Source organism: Pararge aegeria, chromosome 1 (assembly GCF_905163445.1).
Source record: "Pararge aegeria chromosome 1, ilParAegt1.1, whole genome shotgun sequence".
Lineage (NCBI taxonomy): Eukaryota > Metazoa > Arthropoda > Insecta > Lepidoptera > Nymphalidae > Pararge > Pararge aegeria.
In genome coordinates, this window is record NC_053180.1 from 4,123,106 (window position 1) to 4,139,603 (window position 16,498).

The window sequence follows — 16,498 nt, forward strand, 5'->3', positions numbered from 1 at the left end:
ACGGCCTTGGACTCAGATAGCATGGTCCCTGCCCACTGTGTCAACCGGCTGTCAAGTGAATTGTATTGGGTTTTTCTATCAAGAAACTCTTTCCACATCTCTATAATCTACCTTTTGACAGTGTCAGCTGCAGGTTGACATCTCAACAGTCACCACGGAATATATCTACTTAATCGTTTAAAAAAGTGGTATTTATTTTAACAATACAGCAATGGTTCAAACGTATATTATTATCATCGGCCGATATAAAACGTCCCATTGCTGGGCAAAGGCTGCCTTTCTCTCTCATAGAAGAGAGGGTTTTAGAGCATAGACTACGACGTTATTCTGATGCGGGGTTGGTGGGCTTCAACGATAATTATCACATGATTTTTCCGGGAACGACGTCGGCTAAACGTGCTCTTCCCAGGCAGGAGTATGGTGTAAACTTTAGGTTTGTAATAAGGGGGCGTCCATAAATTACGTGAGGTGTTTTTTTAAATTTCTGTCCCTCCCTCGTGAGATTTTATTCAACCCCCTCCCCCATCCCCCAATCTCACGTGAGAATTTTCAAAATGTAGATTTCTTACGTAAACGCGTCGGATTGTTATTGTAAAATGAAAACAAGCAAATGGTATGAAACAAATATGGTGGATGACACGACAGTCAGCAGATGTATGAATGAAATGTTTCTTTTTTAATCGAATTAACGAATGATCTTAATCGTATTACGATTGCATTTAAGATTCAATCTTAACCATGTACAATCTAGATTAAATGGACCGAAATAGTATAATTTATTTTTTGTTTAAATCAGAAAAAAAATTGCGTGATATTTGCCGAGACTCCCCCCCCCCCCCCCTCTCGAACTTAAGATTAGATAAGATTTGACTCGACCCCAATCCCGCCTTAAATTTGACTTTGATTTGACTCCCCTAAATTCTTTGAAATCGAAAAAATATTATCGGATTTCACTTCATGACGTTGCACGTTGTACCTTTCAACACGAATCGTTGGATTAATCTAATATATAGATAATGAGATAGTAGATTTCGGCGCACGTGTGCCTCGAATAGCATTCGTTGGTTTTCCTTAATTACATTTAGATTAACGAGATTCGCAAGCGGAGCGAATAGACCAACTAAACAATATAAAAACGAACTACGTTTAACCAATGTTGTCTTATAACTTAAATGCCCGGGCTTAAACCCTGGCAGGGACAATAATTATGGTTAAAGCCCACCAAACCGCATTGCAGCAGTGTGGTGATAGCAAGCTCTATATCACTCTCTCCTATGTGATTGGATATTAAAAGGCTGAGGATTATGATGATGATGATGATGATGACCTATATTATATAGATTCTAACAAAGCGAGTGTTGGAGAACGTTGGGATAGGATTTGGAATAATACTAGTTTTAACTTACATTATGAACTATAATCGGCCCGAATTTCCTCTAACAAATATTCGTTATAAATGGATCTTCTAAAATGCACTGCTTCTACTTTTATTCAACTCAGATACCGGTTACAATGCTGACAACAAAACGAACCAATAATAATATCTTACTAATAGCGGACCCTCGCGACTTCGTCCGCGTATGAGTCAATCGAGAAGCTATATTAGATCTGATGCTAACATCTTAACCATCGTGGCTAGCTACGTACCTACTATTATTTTACGTGGTATAATGAGTTAGTAAGTTGTCATTATTTTAGTTGATATATACATACATCCATTCATATATCCCTCCTCACAAACTTTCGCATTTATAACATTAGAAGGATGGTACGCATGCATTCGATCTTTGTCCCATATACCTTGCGACTTGCTGTTATTTGTGAAGAGTTATGTCCTTTATCTCCAAAAATATTTATCAGATTTTCATTAAAATTAGACAATACATGCTTCATAGTATACACTTTCAAAAAAAAAAAAAAGAATTATTGAAATCGGTTCAAATTTAACGGAGCTTTAAGTAAAATTGATAAAAAATTTCATCCCGTATCCCGGAGGAAACTTTTTGATTATCGGGATAAAAGGTATCCTTTATTTAAATCCGTTCAGTAGTTTTCACATGATGTCCGGACAGACAGACAGACAGACAGACAAAAATTCAATAAAAATCTGTTTTGGACTCAGTGTTGATTATAAAGCATCCCCCGGTCAAAATTTTCAAAATATATTAAATGTGCAGAAATCTTACAGTTACAGTTTTATTATAAGTATAGATTCTTTTTGGAAAAACATTAAATATTTAGATAAGAATTATTACAAATGATATAAAGCAAATTAGAACTATTTAAGCATTCTATATTAATGAATCTTGTAGTGACGTTACAACATGTTTGTGGCATATCGTAGGTATCAGCCAGGTGGGCAACCGCTTACACGAGCTTTTGACCGGGGTGTGCAAATTCAGATCGACCCACCAACCATTGCGTCTTATGACTTAGATCGTTTTGTATGCGCGAATGCCTTAGATTCAGCTTAACCTACAAAAAATAACTAATTACCTGTGTCTGTCTTTAAAATACACTTAAAGATATGTAATTGAGGTTTTAAAATTATACATTATGTATTTACTTACTCAATTCTGCCAGAGATATCTAGCACGGGCAACCTCTTATCGGTTTTCCGGTCGATAAAGTAGTCTTTGGTCGCAGATAAAAGATAAAGTCTGCTTCCATCTCTAGATTTTATCTTGACACAACAGTATAGAAAGAAATTAGTTGGTTTCCTTTATTCAGTATTCGATAGATTCGTCAGATTTGTGATTAGGCAAATTCGGGGTTCGACAGATTCGCTTTACGGCAGATATTTTACAGTCTCATGCACAAATAATTCTCATTATTTCTCGGATTCCTTGTCTGAGAAATGCTGTTTTGAGCTGCAAGATTCGGGCACTCATGGTTCCGCAGATAGGAACGGAAACGTGTTTCATTATAAATTTGGTTGACCGTCTCAAAACAAAAATTTTGTTTTTACAGCATTATTGCCTACAAACTAGTAGCAACATTCATATTCAAATCAAAATGTATTTATTCATGTAGGCCTTTAACAGGCTCTTATGAACGTTCATACTTATATGTTTACATAATGGTAAGAGGATAACTTCGTTCGCCAACCTAAAGCTACGAGGGTTCCAAACGCGCCCTGGTCTAAGAAGATCCCACAACAAACTTAGCCGGGTAATTTGGCATTGATTAGTAGTTTCGCTTTGTAGGCACTGGCGTGCATACAGTGGCGTGCACTTCATATATATGCAAAAGCACTGCATACCCTAAATTTTTTGTATAAATCATAAAGAGGCAGGATTTTATGCCATTTTCCAAATTCAAATTCAAAATTCATTTATTTCAAGTAGGCCTAATACAAGCACTTTTGAAACGTCAAGTCTGTCCGTGTGTAGTGACTCTACCACCGGTTCGGAAGGCAGATTCTACCGAGAAGAAGCCGGCAAGAAACTCAGCAGTTGCTCTTTTCCAACATCAAAAATTTACATTTTATATTTTAACATTCATTTTTCTATCTTGTGAGAGATGAAAGCGGAGCCGGATGCTTCCAAGCAACCTTGTCATTAAGAAACTCATCAATTGTATAATAACCTCGCTGTAATAAATGTGTTTTAACACATTCTTTAAACTTATGGATTGGTAGGTCCAAAATTACCTTAGGAATCATATTATAAAAGCGTATACTCAATCCCACAAATGACTTCTGCACCTTTCGCAGACGATATGCAGATGTCACTAATTTATGACCATTTCTTGTAAGTCGACTGTTTATATCCACTTTTTGTTTATAAAGAATAATATGTTGTCTTACAAATACTATATTGTTATAAATGTATTGTGAGGCTACCGTAAGTATACCAATTTCTTTAAATTTTTCACGGAGGGATTCACGTGATTTAAGTTTATATATTGACCGTACAGCTCTTTTCTGCAATATGAATATAGTTTCAATATCAGCAGCTTTGCCCCATAATAAGATCCCGTAAGACATCACACTATGAAAGTACGCGAAGTAAACAAGTCTTGCTGTTTCTACGTCAGTAATCTGTCTAATTTTCCTGACGGCGTAGGCAGCCGAGCTTAGTTTACCTGCTAGTGTATCTATATGGGTACCCGACTGAAGCTTACAATCCAAGGTCATGCCCAGAAAAACTGTGGAATCTTCCATTTTTAGTGATTCTCCATTTATTATTATATTTTTATTAACTTTTTTTACATTTGGTAAAATAAATTCCACACACTTAGTTTTTTTTGCATTTAAAAGTAAATTATTGACAGTAAACCAGTGCGACACATCCTTCTTTATGCATACCCTAGTCAAAAACTCTGCATACTGGGTACCAGTTAAAAAACCTTAAGGGTTTGCTTTTAATAACTAGTACAATAACTACCTTATTTTTAATAACTTTTACTAAAGATTTTTTCCATTATATGTCATCTACCTGCTTAGCGCATACCGCGTATCACGCCACTGTAATTGTTGGTAGTACATTTCGGAGATAAAATAAAAAAAAATACAAACAAATTATTATCACTGCTTATGTTATAATTTATAATTGCGGAAGTTACTAAGAATGGATGGATGTTTGTTAACTTAACAGTAATATAGATAATTATTATAATAATTTATAAATAATTATTATAAAAGATATTGTTTTCATTGACCGATTTCCTTGCTATACATAGACCTCGGTAAACTATAATTTATCTTAGCTTTATAAATTTAGCAGTTTGTATCTGTGCATATTAAAATGGATTTCAAAGTCAATTAAAAGTTTATTTATTTTAAGTAGACCTACGCTGCCCCCTTAGCAATTTTGAAATGTCAAGTCTGTCTGTTTGTGGTAAATAAAAATCTATTTGAGAATCTACAAATGGAGCCCTTAACTATGACACCCCACTTGACCCAGTAACCTTACTTTGCATAATATATGGAACCGTTTTCATCTATAATGTCCAACTGTAAAAGAGCCCTGTTGGACTGCGTTTTCAGTAGACCCGAGTGTCTAAATATATCGGCCACTGTCGGCGAGCACAAATCTAAAATGAGTCGGCTGTCTCAGTGTTGTATGCTTTCAGCATATTAATTATTATTGTCTATGGAAAAAAATATATAGATAATAAATATATAGATAATAAATAAATATACTACGACAATACACGCATCGCCATCTAGCCCCAAATTAAGTGTAGCTTGTGATATGGGTACTTAGATGACTGATAAATATTTTTATGTATAATAGGTATACATATAAACACCCAGACTCTGAAAAACATTCATTTTTATCGCACGAACATTTTCCAGTTTTTGGAATCGAACCCACGGCCTTGGACGCAGAAACCAGGGCAGGTTGCCCACTGCGCCAGTCGGTCGTCAAATTAAAATGATTAAAATATTTTTGCACAATCTGTGGTATAAGAGCTTCGAGATTAAGAAGGACTCTACTGATTTCCTCGTTTAATAAATAATGCATGAGGCAAGAAACTCGTTTGTCAATCGTATTTGGAATAATTTCGGCGACATCTGTCTGTGTTTGCGTTCCCATTAGTCGTTAAACTTGGCCAGACGAGTAATTGTCTTCATCATGTTGAATCGGAAATCCGGTTTTTTTTATTTATTTTAGACTTGATCTGCCTCGCTATCATAATTTTGTAATAGTAAAATAATAGTAAAATTTTGTTCGAAGATAATCTTTACATACTTTTTATGTACGTTAGGAATAAGCAATGGAACGTAAAATGCAATTTATGGAATTTTTGTCCGTTTGTCTGTAAGTCTGTTGGCTTGGGCGCGCATCACGCAAAACATTCTGAACGGATTTGAATGCAATTTGGCACATTTATAGCTGATACTTAGGACTAAAATTAAAAAAAAAAATACTTTAATCACGAAAAACAATAGGGCTGTTTAATATAAAAAGTACATTAAATTCTTATTCTGACCTCTAAAGTGGTTCCTATCTATTTACTGACCACAGTTAGGTACAGTAAACAAAAGTAAAAAAAAATAAGTAAGAGGATGTGTTTCCCATTCCAGTGTCCGGAAGCGGCGCCCGCCGTCGCTAGCAGAGCAGCATGCGCTCCCTGCTGGCGTACTACGCTGACGCGGTCATGTCTGCGGCGGCGCGCGGCGCCGGTTGTGCGCGCGAGTGCAGCGGCCACGGCGACTGCATGAACGGCACGTGCCTCTGCGAGATACGGTACACGGGCGACGAGTGCGCGGGCCACAACATGCCGTACCATGCCTGTGAGTGAACCTTCCATACCCTCCATGAAGCTTTTGGTTAAGAAGTACACGAAGAATTATATATATAGGTTACACCATAACGGCTAGCATGGACAGGAGACAATTATCTCCGCGGGGAAAGTATAAAAATTTATGTTCTTCTACAGCTTTATCAACTCTCAGAGCACTGGCGCAAAAGTGGAAATAATATATGGGTATAAATAAATTGGGGTGAACTTCTTCTATTCATTGTTACCGTGCTTTACAGGTGCGTGCGTGCAGGTGGACACGTTAATTATATTTTTGTCTCCGGCCTGTGCCAGCCCTGCAGCAGGGCTAGATACAAAAACTACATCCCCCGATTATGTCCCCTGACAAGGGATATAATTAGGTGGATAGGTCCACCTGCTAAAGCATGGGAACAGGAAATATGAGAAGTTTAACCCCGTTTATTATTACACATATATTACGTGTATATTATTTCCGCTTGTGCGCCAGTGCTCTGAGAGTTGATGCAGTTATCCCCGGGGATATAATTGTGCGTATAGTTGTAAAATCGGGTGATATTTGACTTAATATGATTAGAGTTGGCTAAGGATTCAGACTAATCAATATCACCATCCTCATCATCTCAAATTATGGACGTCCACGTTGACATAGGTCTTTTAGGGAGTTCCAGAATCCACGGTCCTGGGTCGCTAATGCACGTAGCTAATATTATTGAGTAAGCTCAGTGTCCTTAAGACTGAAACCCTTTTTTCCGCTGTTTTAGGCTTGGTAGTTTCCCCTCCTTGAAAGTGTCAGGCGGTACCTACTTCTCGCCTTATTTACGTAATTCGTTGTGTGTGCGGAAGCAATGCTCGTGCTAATAATATTCAGAGAGACAGACGTAAACAGTATCGATTGTTTTCGTAATTTGAAAGCGTATTGTTCGCCAAATAGGATATGATGACCCAGGGTTCAAATACTTTGACTAATGACAACAAGGCGTTGTAAGTGTTAGGTACCTAGGAAACTATAATGCCAAATTATTTATTTAAAAATGGTAGAAAAAAACTGCCTCGTTTGCCTAATGGTTAGAATGTGTTGTGGGTTCGGATCACGGTTCGGGTCAAAATTTCTCTGGAGTTAGGAAAGAGTCACATTGGTGCCTTGGAGAGCATGTTAAACTTATTGTTTCGGTCAGTATATTTAACAGGCTTCCTCTCTTATCTTCTATCTTCATCTTCATACCCTGTGCCTACCCTCTATGCACGCCACTGGACTTAGCGGGTATGGCTGTTATATTGAACCCATAACACACGAAATCGTACCGGAACATTAAATCGTTTAGCGGCACGTCTTTGTCGGTAGGGTGGTAACTAGCCACGGCCGAAGCCTACCAGCAGACAAAAACAGAACTTTGTTGAAAAGCCTATGCCTAGAAGAAAGTTCTTTAAGTTCTAAAAAAATAGCAATTGGGTTTAGCCAGTCAGGGTCAGTTTAAATAACACAATGGCCTAGCGTTTTGTGAAGTGGCAACGCTGAGTCATTGTGCTTTATAGCTCCGAATTATATTTATTCGTAACGCGTTACGTTTAATTAAGGTTAAACCCGTTAGTCGTAGAACTCAGGAATGTTAACGTACTAAAAATTGTTACAACTTTTTCTACTTTCTTAATTGTTTGTTTTAGCTTGGCGTAGCATATCATTTAGTCTATTATATCTCTCCATGGAAAGAGGGATTTAGATTTGGACTGTTCACACTGCTACATGTGCGTTTTTAGGCTTTAATTCGGACTATTCTATGTGGCTCTCACTGTGTGACTTAACAATTATTTATTGTAATTATGATTGAAGAAATTATCAATTACACCAAATTAAGCTTAATTTTCATATTTTCCCTCACTGCGGTCAAAGGTCTTCGCTCTCATAGGAGGGAGAGAGAGATGGGTAAAAGGACTATTTACATATGTCTATTTATCGAGTATAATAGTAAAATAAGCCTTATGTTTATTACTTAAAACAACAGCTTGCTTGCTTCTGTCCAATTTTCTCTGCACCACCACTCCGCTGATCTTAAGTCACTGGAGATATTTTACGACAACACACAGTCTCTTTCTGCTTTGTCCGGCGACTTTTTGCGGCACTCTTGATATCTTATGTTATCCTGGTTGTCAACCGACGCGACGTTACGTGCTCGTTCTCCACACATACACTTTGGCACCAACTATTCGAGCTATGATGATGATAAAGACTCCACCAATATCCCCTTTAGCTAGGCAGCTCGTTGGTCACCTCATCTCTGATTTGATAACGCAGTGTTATTCTGAGCATATACCCTGACTGTCTCTAGTTTACTTATCATCTCCAAAGTCGGCATTTTGTTTTCAATTATTCCACTACAGATTAGCCCTTGACTGCAATCTCACCTGTCGGTAAGATTGCAGTCTAAGATGTCAGCGGGCTAACCTGTTAGTATGGTAGGAAAAACATCGCCTATAAACAGGGCTATACTTCGCAGGGCTATACTGCGCAGGGCATGCAAGGCACATCCTGCAACATGCCGCCCTGTGTCCATCAATTCGAGGACTTGATCTTAAGCCTCAAATAATCCTGCCTGTAATTACACTAGCAACCATGCCCTTCCGACCGGACCGCAACATTGCTACAATGCTGCTTAGGGCAGAAATATGCATGAAAATACTTAGTACTTCCCCGGGCGAGCTCTGTCAGAAAACTCCACTAATACTAAAGAGCCTCTTAGATTATTTTCTTACTCCTATGTAAGAAAGAACGAAAAATTAAGTTTTTACATTGCGCCACAATTTATGACTTCCAGATGATGGAGATTTCAAACAATAATTTGTTTTCCATTCCAGGCATAGGCGGGCTCTTCCTACTGGTGGCGTTCATATGCGCGATGCAGTTGACGATATGCATCGTGTCGGAGTACCGCAGGCTGAAGGCGCCGACCTTCCTCCGCGCCTGCAAGGTCACGACGCAGAAGATGCTGTACCTCATCGCGTTCCTGGCCTCCCTCATCCGCGGCGCGTATTTCGTGTCACCGGTAATAGCAGTGTAGTTTTTGTCGTCAACCTCGGCGCGGTTTTTCAGTTGGAGGTCCAGGGTTCGATTCCCGGTGCAGGATACTCCTCAACAGATTAGCCCGCTACCATCATTTATATGCATCATCATTTACCACCTGGTGAGATTGCAGTTAAGGGCTAACCTGTAGTGGAATAAGAAGTAGTAGTAGTAGATCTAGGAGTAGTACAGAGTTCGTCCAGTAAAGTACTATCGCCATGCTTATTTGTGCCGCTAAACAGCATTGTTGCAATGCCGTGTTCCGGTCTGGAGGGTGTGGTTGCCAGTTTAATCAGGAATAAATAGCTCGATCGCAAACTAGCAGTCGTTTTCGGGTATCGAAATGCATGAATATGAAAGTAAAATTAAACTTATATACAGTTCTACAGCTTGGGCTTTTGGCAGAACGTTGGTAAAATAATAATCAAAAGTGCGGGATAAGCGACTTCAAACTATTGAGATGAGGCCCAGTTTACTTTGACGATATTAAGTTTGATATGGGAAAAGACACCTCGATTACGAGCGAGCCAATCTTGTACTAAGGTTACTGGTAGTAAGTGAAGATTCAGTCTAAAATGGAAGCGGGCTAACATATTATAGCGGTATATTTTTTAAGACATCAAAATTCGCATTGCATATTTACGTATGTGAGCTTTCATTGTACAAGAGTTTGTTAAGCATGCAAAGTTGTTTGAAAAAGAACAGTTTGGTGAGTAGACGAAACGGTCGGTTAGCGAAAACAAAACAGTTTTGAGTGTTCATATATCAAAAAACAAGACGTTCGGTTATCCCAAACCGAACAGTTTGTTAAGAATATGTATTTAAACACTAGGCGATCGGTTAGCGCAAGCAGACAGTTTTGTGAGTTCATGTATTTAAACACAAGGGATTCGGTTAGCGCAATAAGAACAGTTAGATGAGTATATGTATGTAAACACGAGGCATTCGGATAAAGCAAACAGAACAGTTTGGTGAGTACCTGTATCTAAACACGAGGCATTCGATTAGCGCAAAAAGAACAGTTTTGTGAGTCCATGTATCTAAACAGGAGGCATTCGGTTGGCGCAAACAGAACAGTTTGGTTACTACATGTATCTAAACACGAGCCATTCGGATAACGCAAACAGAAAAGTTTGTTAAGCACATGTACCTAAACCCGAGGCATTCGGCTAGCGAAAGCAGAACAGTTTGGTTAGTACATGTATCTAAACACGAGGCATTCGGCTAGCGCAAATAGAACAGTTTGGTTAGTACATGTATCTAAACACGAGGCATTCGGCTAGCGAAAACAGGACAGTTTGTTAGTACATGTATCTGACAACGAGGCATTTGGCCAGCGAAAACAGAACAGGCTAGTTAGTGCATGTATCTAAATATAAAGTTTTCGTAAAAACGAATATTTGCCCTTTTACCCTAATTTGTTTTTTAAGGTAAGTGAGTAATTAGGGTATTTTATATTATTTTATAACAAATTACCGAATGAAATCTTTGAGATGTCTCTTAATAAGTTCAAAGTTTATAAAAAGCATAAGCTTAAAAAGAAATCCTACTATAATGTTAAGAATTACTTAAACGATAAAAAAACATGGGTTTGAATTGCTCTAACTTCATAGCTGGTGATAACAAAAAAAATACCCGGCTAAGTTTTTTGTGGGCTCTTCTTAGACCAGGGCGCGTTTGGACCCTCATAGCTTTAGGTTTAAGTTGGCGAACGAAGTTATCACCATCCCCTTACAATTATGTAAACATATATATTTTTATTTAGTAACGCTTCTATTTATTAAGTGTCTGTGGTAGGCCTACATAAAAAAAAAGATTTCCAATTTGAATTTTGAATTTGTAATTAGGGTGATTGTGGAGAAAAACCGCTGACGTAAAAATGCAAAAAAGTGCTCTTTGTGTTTCTTTGTTATTAAATAACAAGAAATAATAAACAGCGAGAACATTTCAGTACCAAAAATACTGAACTGAAAATTTAATTATATATAGATGACACTCATACCGGTTCTTGTTTACCAAATCTCTAAACTAAATAAAAATCGACCGGTGTAAATTTACCTACGTGTTGATTATTAAGTATGTCAATTGACGACCGATTAAAGCAGTTTGCAGCGACCCTGCTCTCAGAGCCCAAAACCGTGGGTTCGATTCCCACTACTGGAAAATGTTTGTATGATGAGCATGAATGTTTTTCAGTGTCTGGGTGTTTATATGTATATTATAATTATTTATGTATATTATTCATAAAAATCAGTCATGTAAGAACCCGTAACACAAGCTACGAATACTTTAGTTTACGCTAGATGGCGATGTGTGTGTTGTCGTAGTATATTTATTTATTTATTTAATTTAGTTAAAATAACCCTTAGTATTTAAAAAGTACCTGTGGTTCTAGTTCTTATTTTTATTATTCTTACACAGAACGCATTCCACGAGGGTTGGGCGACGAGCCTCCTTTCAGCATACTACCCGCTTATGATGTCCGGGTCCTCGCTCATCGTGTGCTTCTGGGCTGAGGTGAGTACAATACGGATATGTTTTAAATATAAATAACAAAGAAGTGACAGACATTTTAAAGGCGAAGTTGGAAACCGAAACCAAAATGGGATAGAGAAATCTGGGAAGGTTACCCATACCTTTTTGGATTTTACTCCAAAAGAACCAGATAAAGTCATGTCGCGTGTTTCTAACGTGTTTCTGGGAATACATGATAAGTTAAGAGAACTTAACTTATCTATATTTTATTTCGCGAAGCAAAAAGTTACTTCTTCTTATGAAAATTACGCTGACGGAGGAGTATGAAATTTCCCACACTTATAGTTTGTATAGAGAAGAAGTGTTGAATGATAAAACTTTTTTAAATTATGCATAGAACATACATTAAATCAACAAAAAAAAACCAAATACCATGCATTGTTTTGACTTCATAGGTTACTCTCATAAACTGCATGGTTATGACAGTAACCACATACGGCTTTATGTATCCTTTTTTATCATAATTTGTTTGAAAAAAACAGGCAAATTGAAATTTTCAAACTTATAATTTGAATTATTTATGATCGAATTTCGACCAGTGGCTGACAACTAGTTTAATTTAAAATGCGAGGTGCCTCGTAATATAGAAAAATACTGTTTCTAGTCTGCTGGACAATTAATTTGAAAACAGCGCCATCTATCTGATAATCGAAAAATTATTACAAAGCTAGGTCACCGTACGTGTATCACATTAACGAGTAAGAAGTTCAGACAACTTACGCTAGATGTCGCTGCTATCATTGAAGTTTGTTTCGAGTAAATTCTAAATGGATTTGTTTATGAATACGACGTGTAAGGTTTTATTGGTAATGTCTGTCGGTAATAACTCCATATTTTGTCGAATGACTAATTTCTACCGAATTCAATAATTGTTTTTGAACTTAATTTTCCGATAAGAGTTATAAAAAACTTAAGTATAGGCATTGTAAGAGTTATAGAAAGCCTACTCTGTCGATTTTCAACGCGGGAGTTATTATAATGCACATATAGAGGTGCACTATCTATTCCCTCATAGGTCATAGTCATGGATGGCAGAAGAGATGACCTCTATCCGGTCGTGCTACCGACAGCTTAAATTGCTTTCCAAGACAAGGAGATGAATCGCCATCAACATCAAACTTCTAAATAAAGAATTTCTTGATAAAAAATAAACTCAATACTATTCATAGCAAGACCCAGGAATCGAAACCTGGATGATCTGCATTCAAGCATGCTCACTACTAGACCCACGAGGCAAAAGAGTAGAACTATTCTTTAACTGCGCGGATTGTAACATATTCTCCTTGTGAAACGCAAACGCTACAAAATAAAGCATTCCAAATAAAAGTTCACAGTCCATCGTCATGAGATAACGTTTCCAAGAAATGCAATATTTAATATGCAATTCATACGAATGAAAAAAGAGAATCTGCGTTTTTTCAAGTCAGTTGAAATAAAACATCTCGCATTCCGACAGACCCGGTTTTGTAATCAAAACGTTCCAATCCCTGTTACACAGAAATTCTCATTTTTAAGGGTTCAGGTTGCCTATGGGACCCTATTACTAAGCTGTCTGTAAGTCTGTCCGTCTGTCAGTCAGTGTATGATACCCGGGTCGAACCAAAAAATTCTTAGTAATAGTCGGAAGTTGCACATGGAATTATGAGCCGTTTATTTTCCTCTTGTGTTTGTTTTCTAGTTCTTACCACAGATTCCTAGGTTTGGAGAAAAACGGACATAAGTGATATTTCAATTGGTTTTTGCATGCTTGCACATAACTTTGAAAAGTTAAAGAGGTGAGTGCCACTAGGCAATCACCGCTTACTTACTTGTCTTGTATTGTAAACAATTTTTTCATTAATTTTTCTTTCATAAATTATGTTTTAGAAATAATAAAGGCATAATGATATCCGTATATAAAATATCTTTTAAATTACTTCGTTATTTTTATTGCATTGTACATGCATTTTTTTCTACTTTCAAAACACACTGCACTAAAAAGCTACGAAAAAACGTTGACCTCAGTCGTTATTTCGATTTAGTTTTTTGAACCCACACTACGCAGTAGACGATTCGATACGGTCCTGCGCAGTAGATTAAACCACAATCATTATAATTTTGTACGCGTTATCTTAAGATACGTACTTTATCTATTGCGATGCGAAATGCTGGTGGCAACCTAGGCTTTGGCTTCCCTTTCGGAGGCCCGAGTTCGAAAATCGAAACCCGGCACGCACTTTTAACTTTTCTTACTGACTTAAGAAAAAAGGAGGAGGTTTTCAATTCCACTATGTTTTTTACAGTAGACAAATAGACAGACTTCTCGTTTTTTTTTTTGACGTTTTAATAGAGCTTCATCAATGGCCTATAACGGTCCGCTGTGGACTAAAGGCCTCTACATTTGCACATAATCACCACGCAGGGCGGACTAGTTGGTGATCGCAGTAGACGGTATTAATAGATCAGAGAACGCTGTTACCCATTTTTGTTATATTCCTTTAGTCGCCTCGTATAACAGAAGGGGAAGAGAGGGATGGTTACAAATTACAATTGTATTCTATTCTGTCTTCAACACACGGTGATAAAAAAAATGTTTTGTTTATTTGATTTTTTGTGAAATATAATAAAGTAATTAAATAAATAAATAAATAAATATACTAAGACAATACACACATCGCCATTAAGCCCCAAAGTAAGCGTAGCTTGTGTTATGTGTACTAAGATGACTGATGAATAATTATATGAATAATATACGTAAATACTTATAATATATACTTAGATAAACACCCAGACACTGAAAAACATTTATGTTCATCACACAAACATTGTCCAGTTGTGGGAATCGAACCCACGGCCTTGGCTCAGAAAGCAGGGTCGCTGCCCACTGCGCCAATCGGCCGTCAAATGTAATAATGTATAATCAGTCATTTCTTTGTTTGTTTATTGTGAATTATGTTTGGGGTTAGTTATAAATGGCTTTACAATATATCATAATTTATTACACTAGATCGCGTACTGTACATACTTATCGAATTATTTTAAACTAAGATTTTCGTGGTTTAACAACATTGCTTAAATATTGTTCAACGGGTACATACCACGATAATATTATGGGATTTGTCTTTTGTTTTTTTTTTGTTTAATTCCTTTACAATATATCATAATTTACTACACTAGATCGCGTTCTATATATACTTATCAAAATATTGTAAACTAAGATTTTCGTGGTGCTACTAAGCGGCAGAAATAAGCATGGCGGTAGCTCTTTTAAACTATTCCCTATGTTCAGCTCAACCACTGCACCAATCTATATAAAAGTTGTCACATATAAATATCGCATCCTGGAGATGGAGATAGGATAGGATAGTGAAGAACGTTCGCGCGGGATTAAAAAATATCTTTTATTACCTATAGCAAAACTTCACTAGAATCCTACACTGACACATTGTTTCATAGGACAATCTTATTTTAGCGGGAAAACCAAACGACTCCCGCGGTATATAGAAAAAACGGTCGGGCAACTAGACTAGCTAGAAAACTAAAAGTTAGGCTTTAACGGCAATATCGCCTGGCGGTTAATGGGATGCAGTTTAAGATGGTAGCGGACTAACCGGTTATGGGTTATCATCATCATCAGGATATACCCATGGCCGGCCTACTACAGGCTGCGGATCTCCTCTCAGAATGGGAGGGTATTATAGGCCATCCGCCATAGCCTACCACGCTGGCCAAGGGCGGATTGGTAGACTACACACACCTTTGGGAATGTTATGGAGAACTCTCAGGCATGCAGGTTTCCTCATGATGTTTTCCTTCATTGTTAAAGCAAGTGATATTTTAAAGTGCTTAAATTAAAAACGCACATAACTCCTTAATGTTAGAGTTGTGGACCTCACCAGGTTTTCATCGCTTCAAGGCTATGGCTGTTAGGGACATGGCAGTTATATCAAGTAAGCGAGAGGTTTCGTGTTTGTCACCGGTAAGGGCGATTTGGGTATTCAGAATTTATTAATTCATCTGATCGCAAGAGTTTATACAGTAGGTATAAGATGGTGGCGGACTCACCTTGGGCAGTTATATTTAACCTGTAATCCTACTCGGCTTGTACACGTTATCGTACCAGAACGCTAAATCGTTGGGCGGTACGCTTTTTTGCCAGTATGGTGGTAACTAGGAGCCATGGCTAAAGCCTCCTACCAGACCAGAAAAGAATGCTAAAATCGCCTCTGTCTGGGATAGACGGGTCCCATACTTATAAGGCCTCGGTACGTCGGGGGTGTATTAATGATCATCTCCCAATTTCAATGAGTTTTCTTAACATCGCTTTGGATTGCGCAGTAGAACCTCGCTTTTTCTCGGATTGTCTAAAAGTGATCTGTTGTCACTTCATACTACAGTAGGATGTTACAATAATATTTAATTTAATTGTTATTTCGGCCACCGCACTAGTGACGGGCTATATTAAGTCTTGTAACTCATTGAGTTTTATCTAGAGCTAAATTTAAACTTGGCAAATAATAAGGCATCAAGCAAGTCACAAGGAGTCGCACAACATGCGTTTCTAAATCCCCATTGCCACCAGTTATCGACCTATGTGAACGTCCTTGGGTTGACGTGATGAACAGTACAGTCATTGACACACTGTCAGATAACGCTAAGAAAGACTATAGAAATGCTGCTCCATAATTAAATAAA

The 16,498-nt window shown here is 37.6% G+C and overlaps 1 protein-coding gene across 3 annotated transcripts in view; it reads left to right on the top strand.

The window, feature by feature from the left end:
* Positions 1–16,498, top strand: part of LOC120636931 — a 90,559-nt gene that overhangs the window by 32,453 nt on the left and 41,608 nt on the right. For 2 of the 3 annotated variants that reach the window (XM_039908505.1, XM_039908514.1), the window contains exons 2-4: positions 6,035–6,244; positions 9,085–9,272; positions 11,711–11,806. In XM_039908505.1, the coding sequence (XP_039764439.1) occupies positions 6,073–6,244; positions 9,085–9,272; positions 11,711–11,806 (456 nt within the window). In that variant the 5' untranslated portion in view covers positions 6,035–6,072. Of the gene's footprint in view, positions 1–6,034; positions 6,245–9,084; positions 9,273–11,710; positions 11,807–16,498 lie in introns of those variants that run through there. The other variant, XM_039908520.1, reaches the window with a different exon arrangement.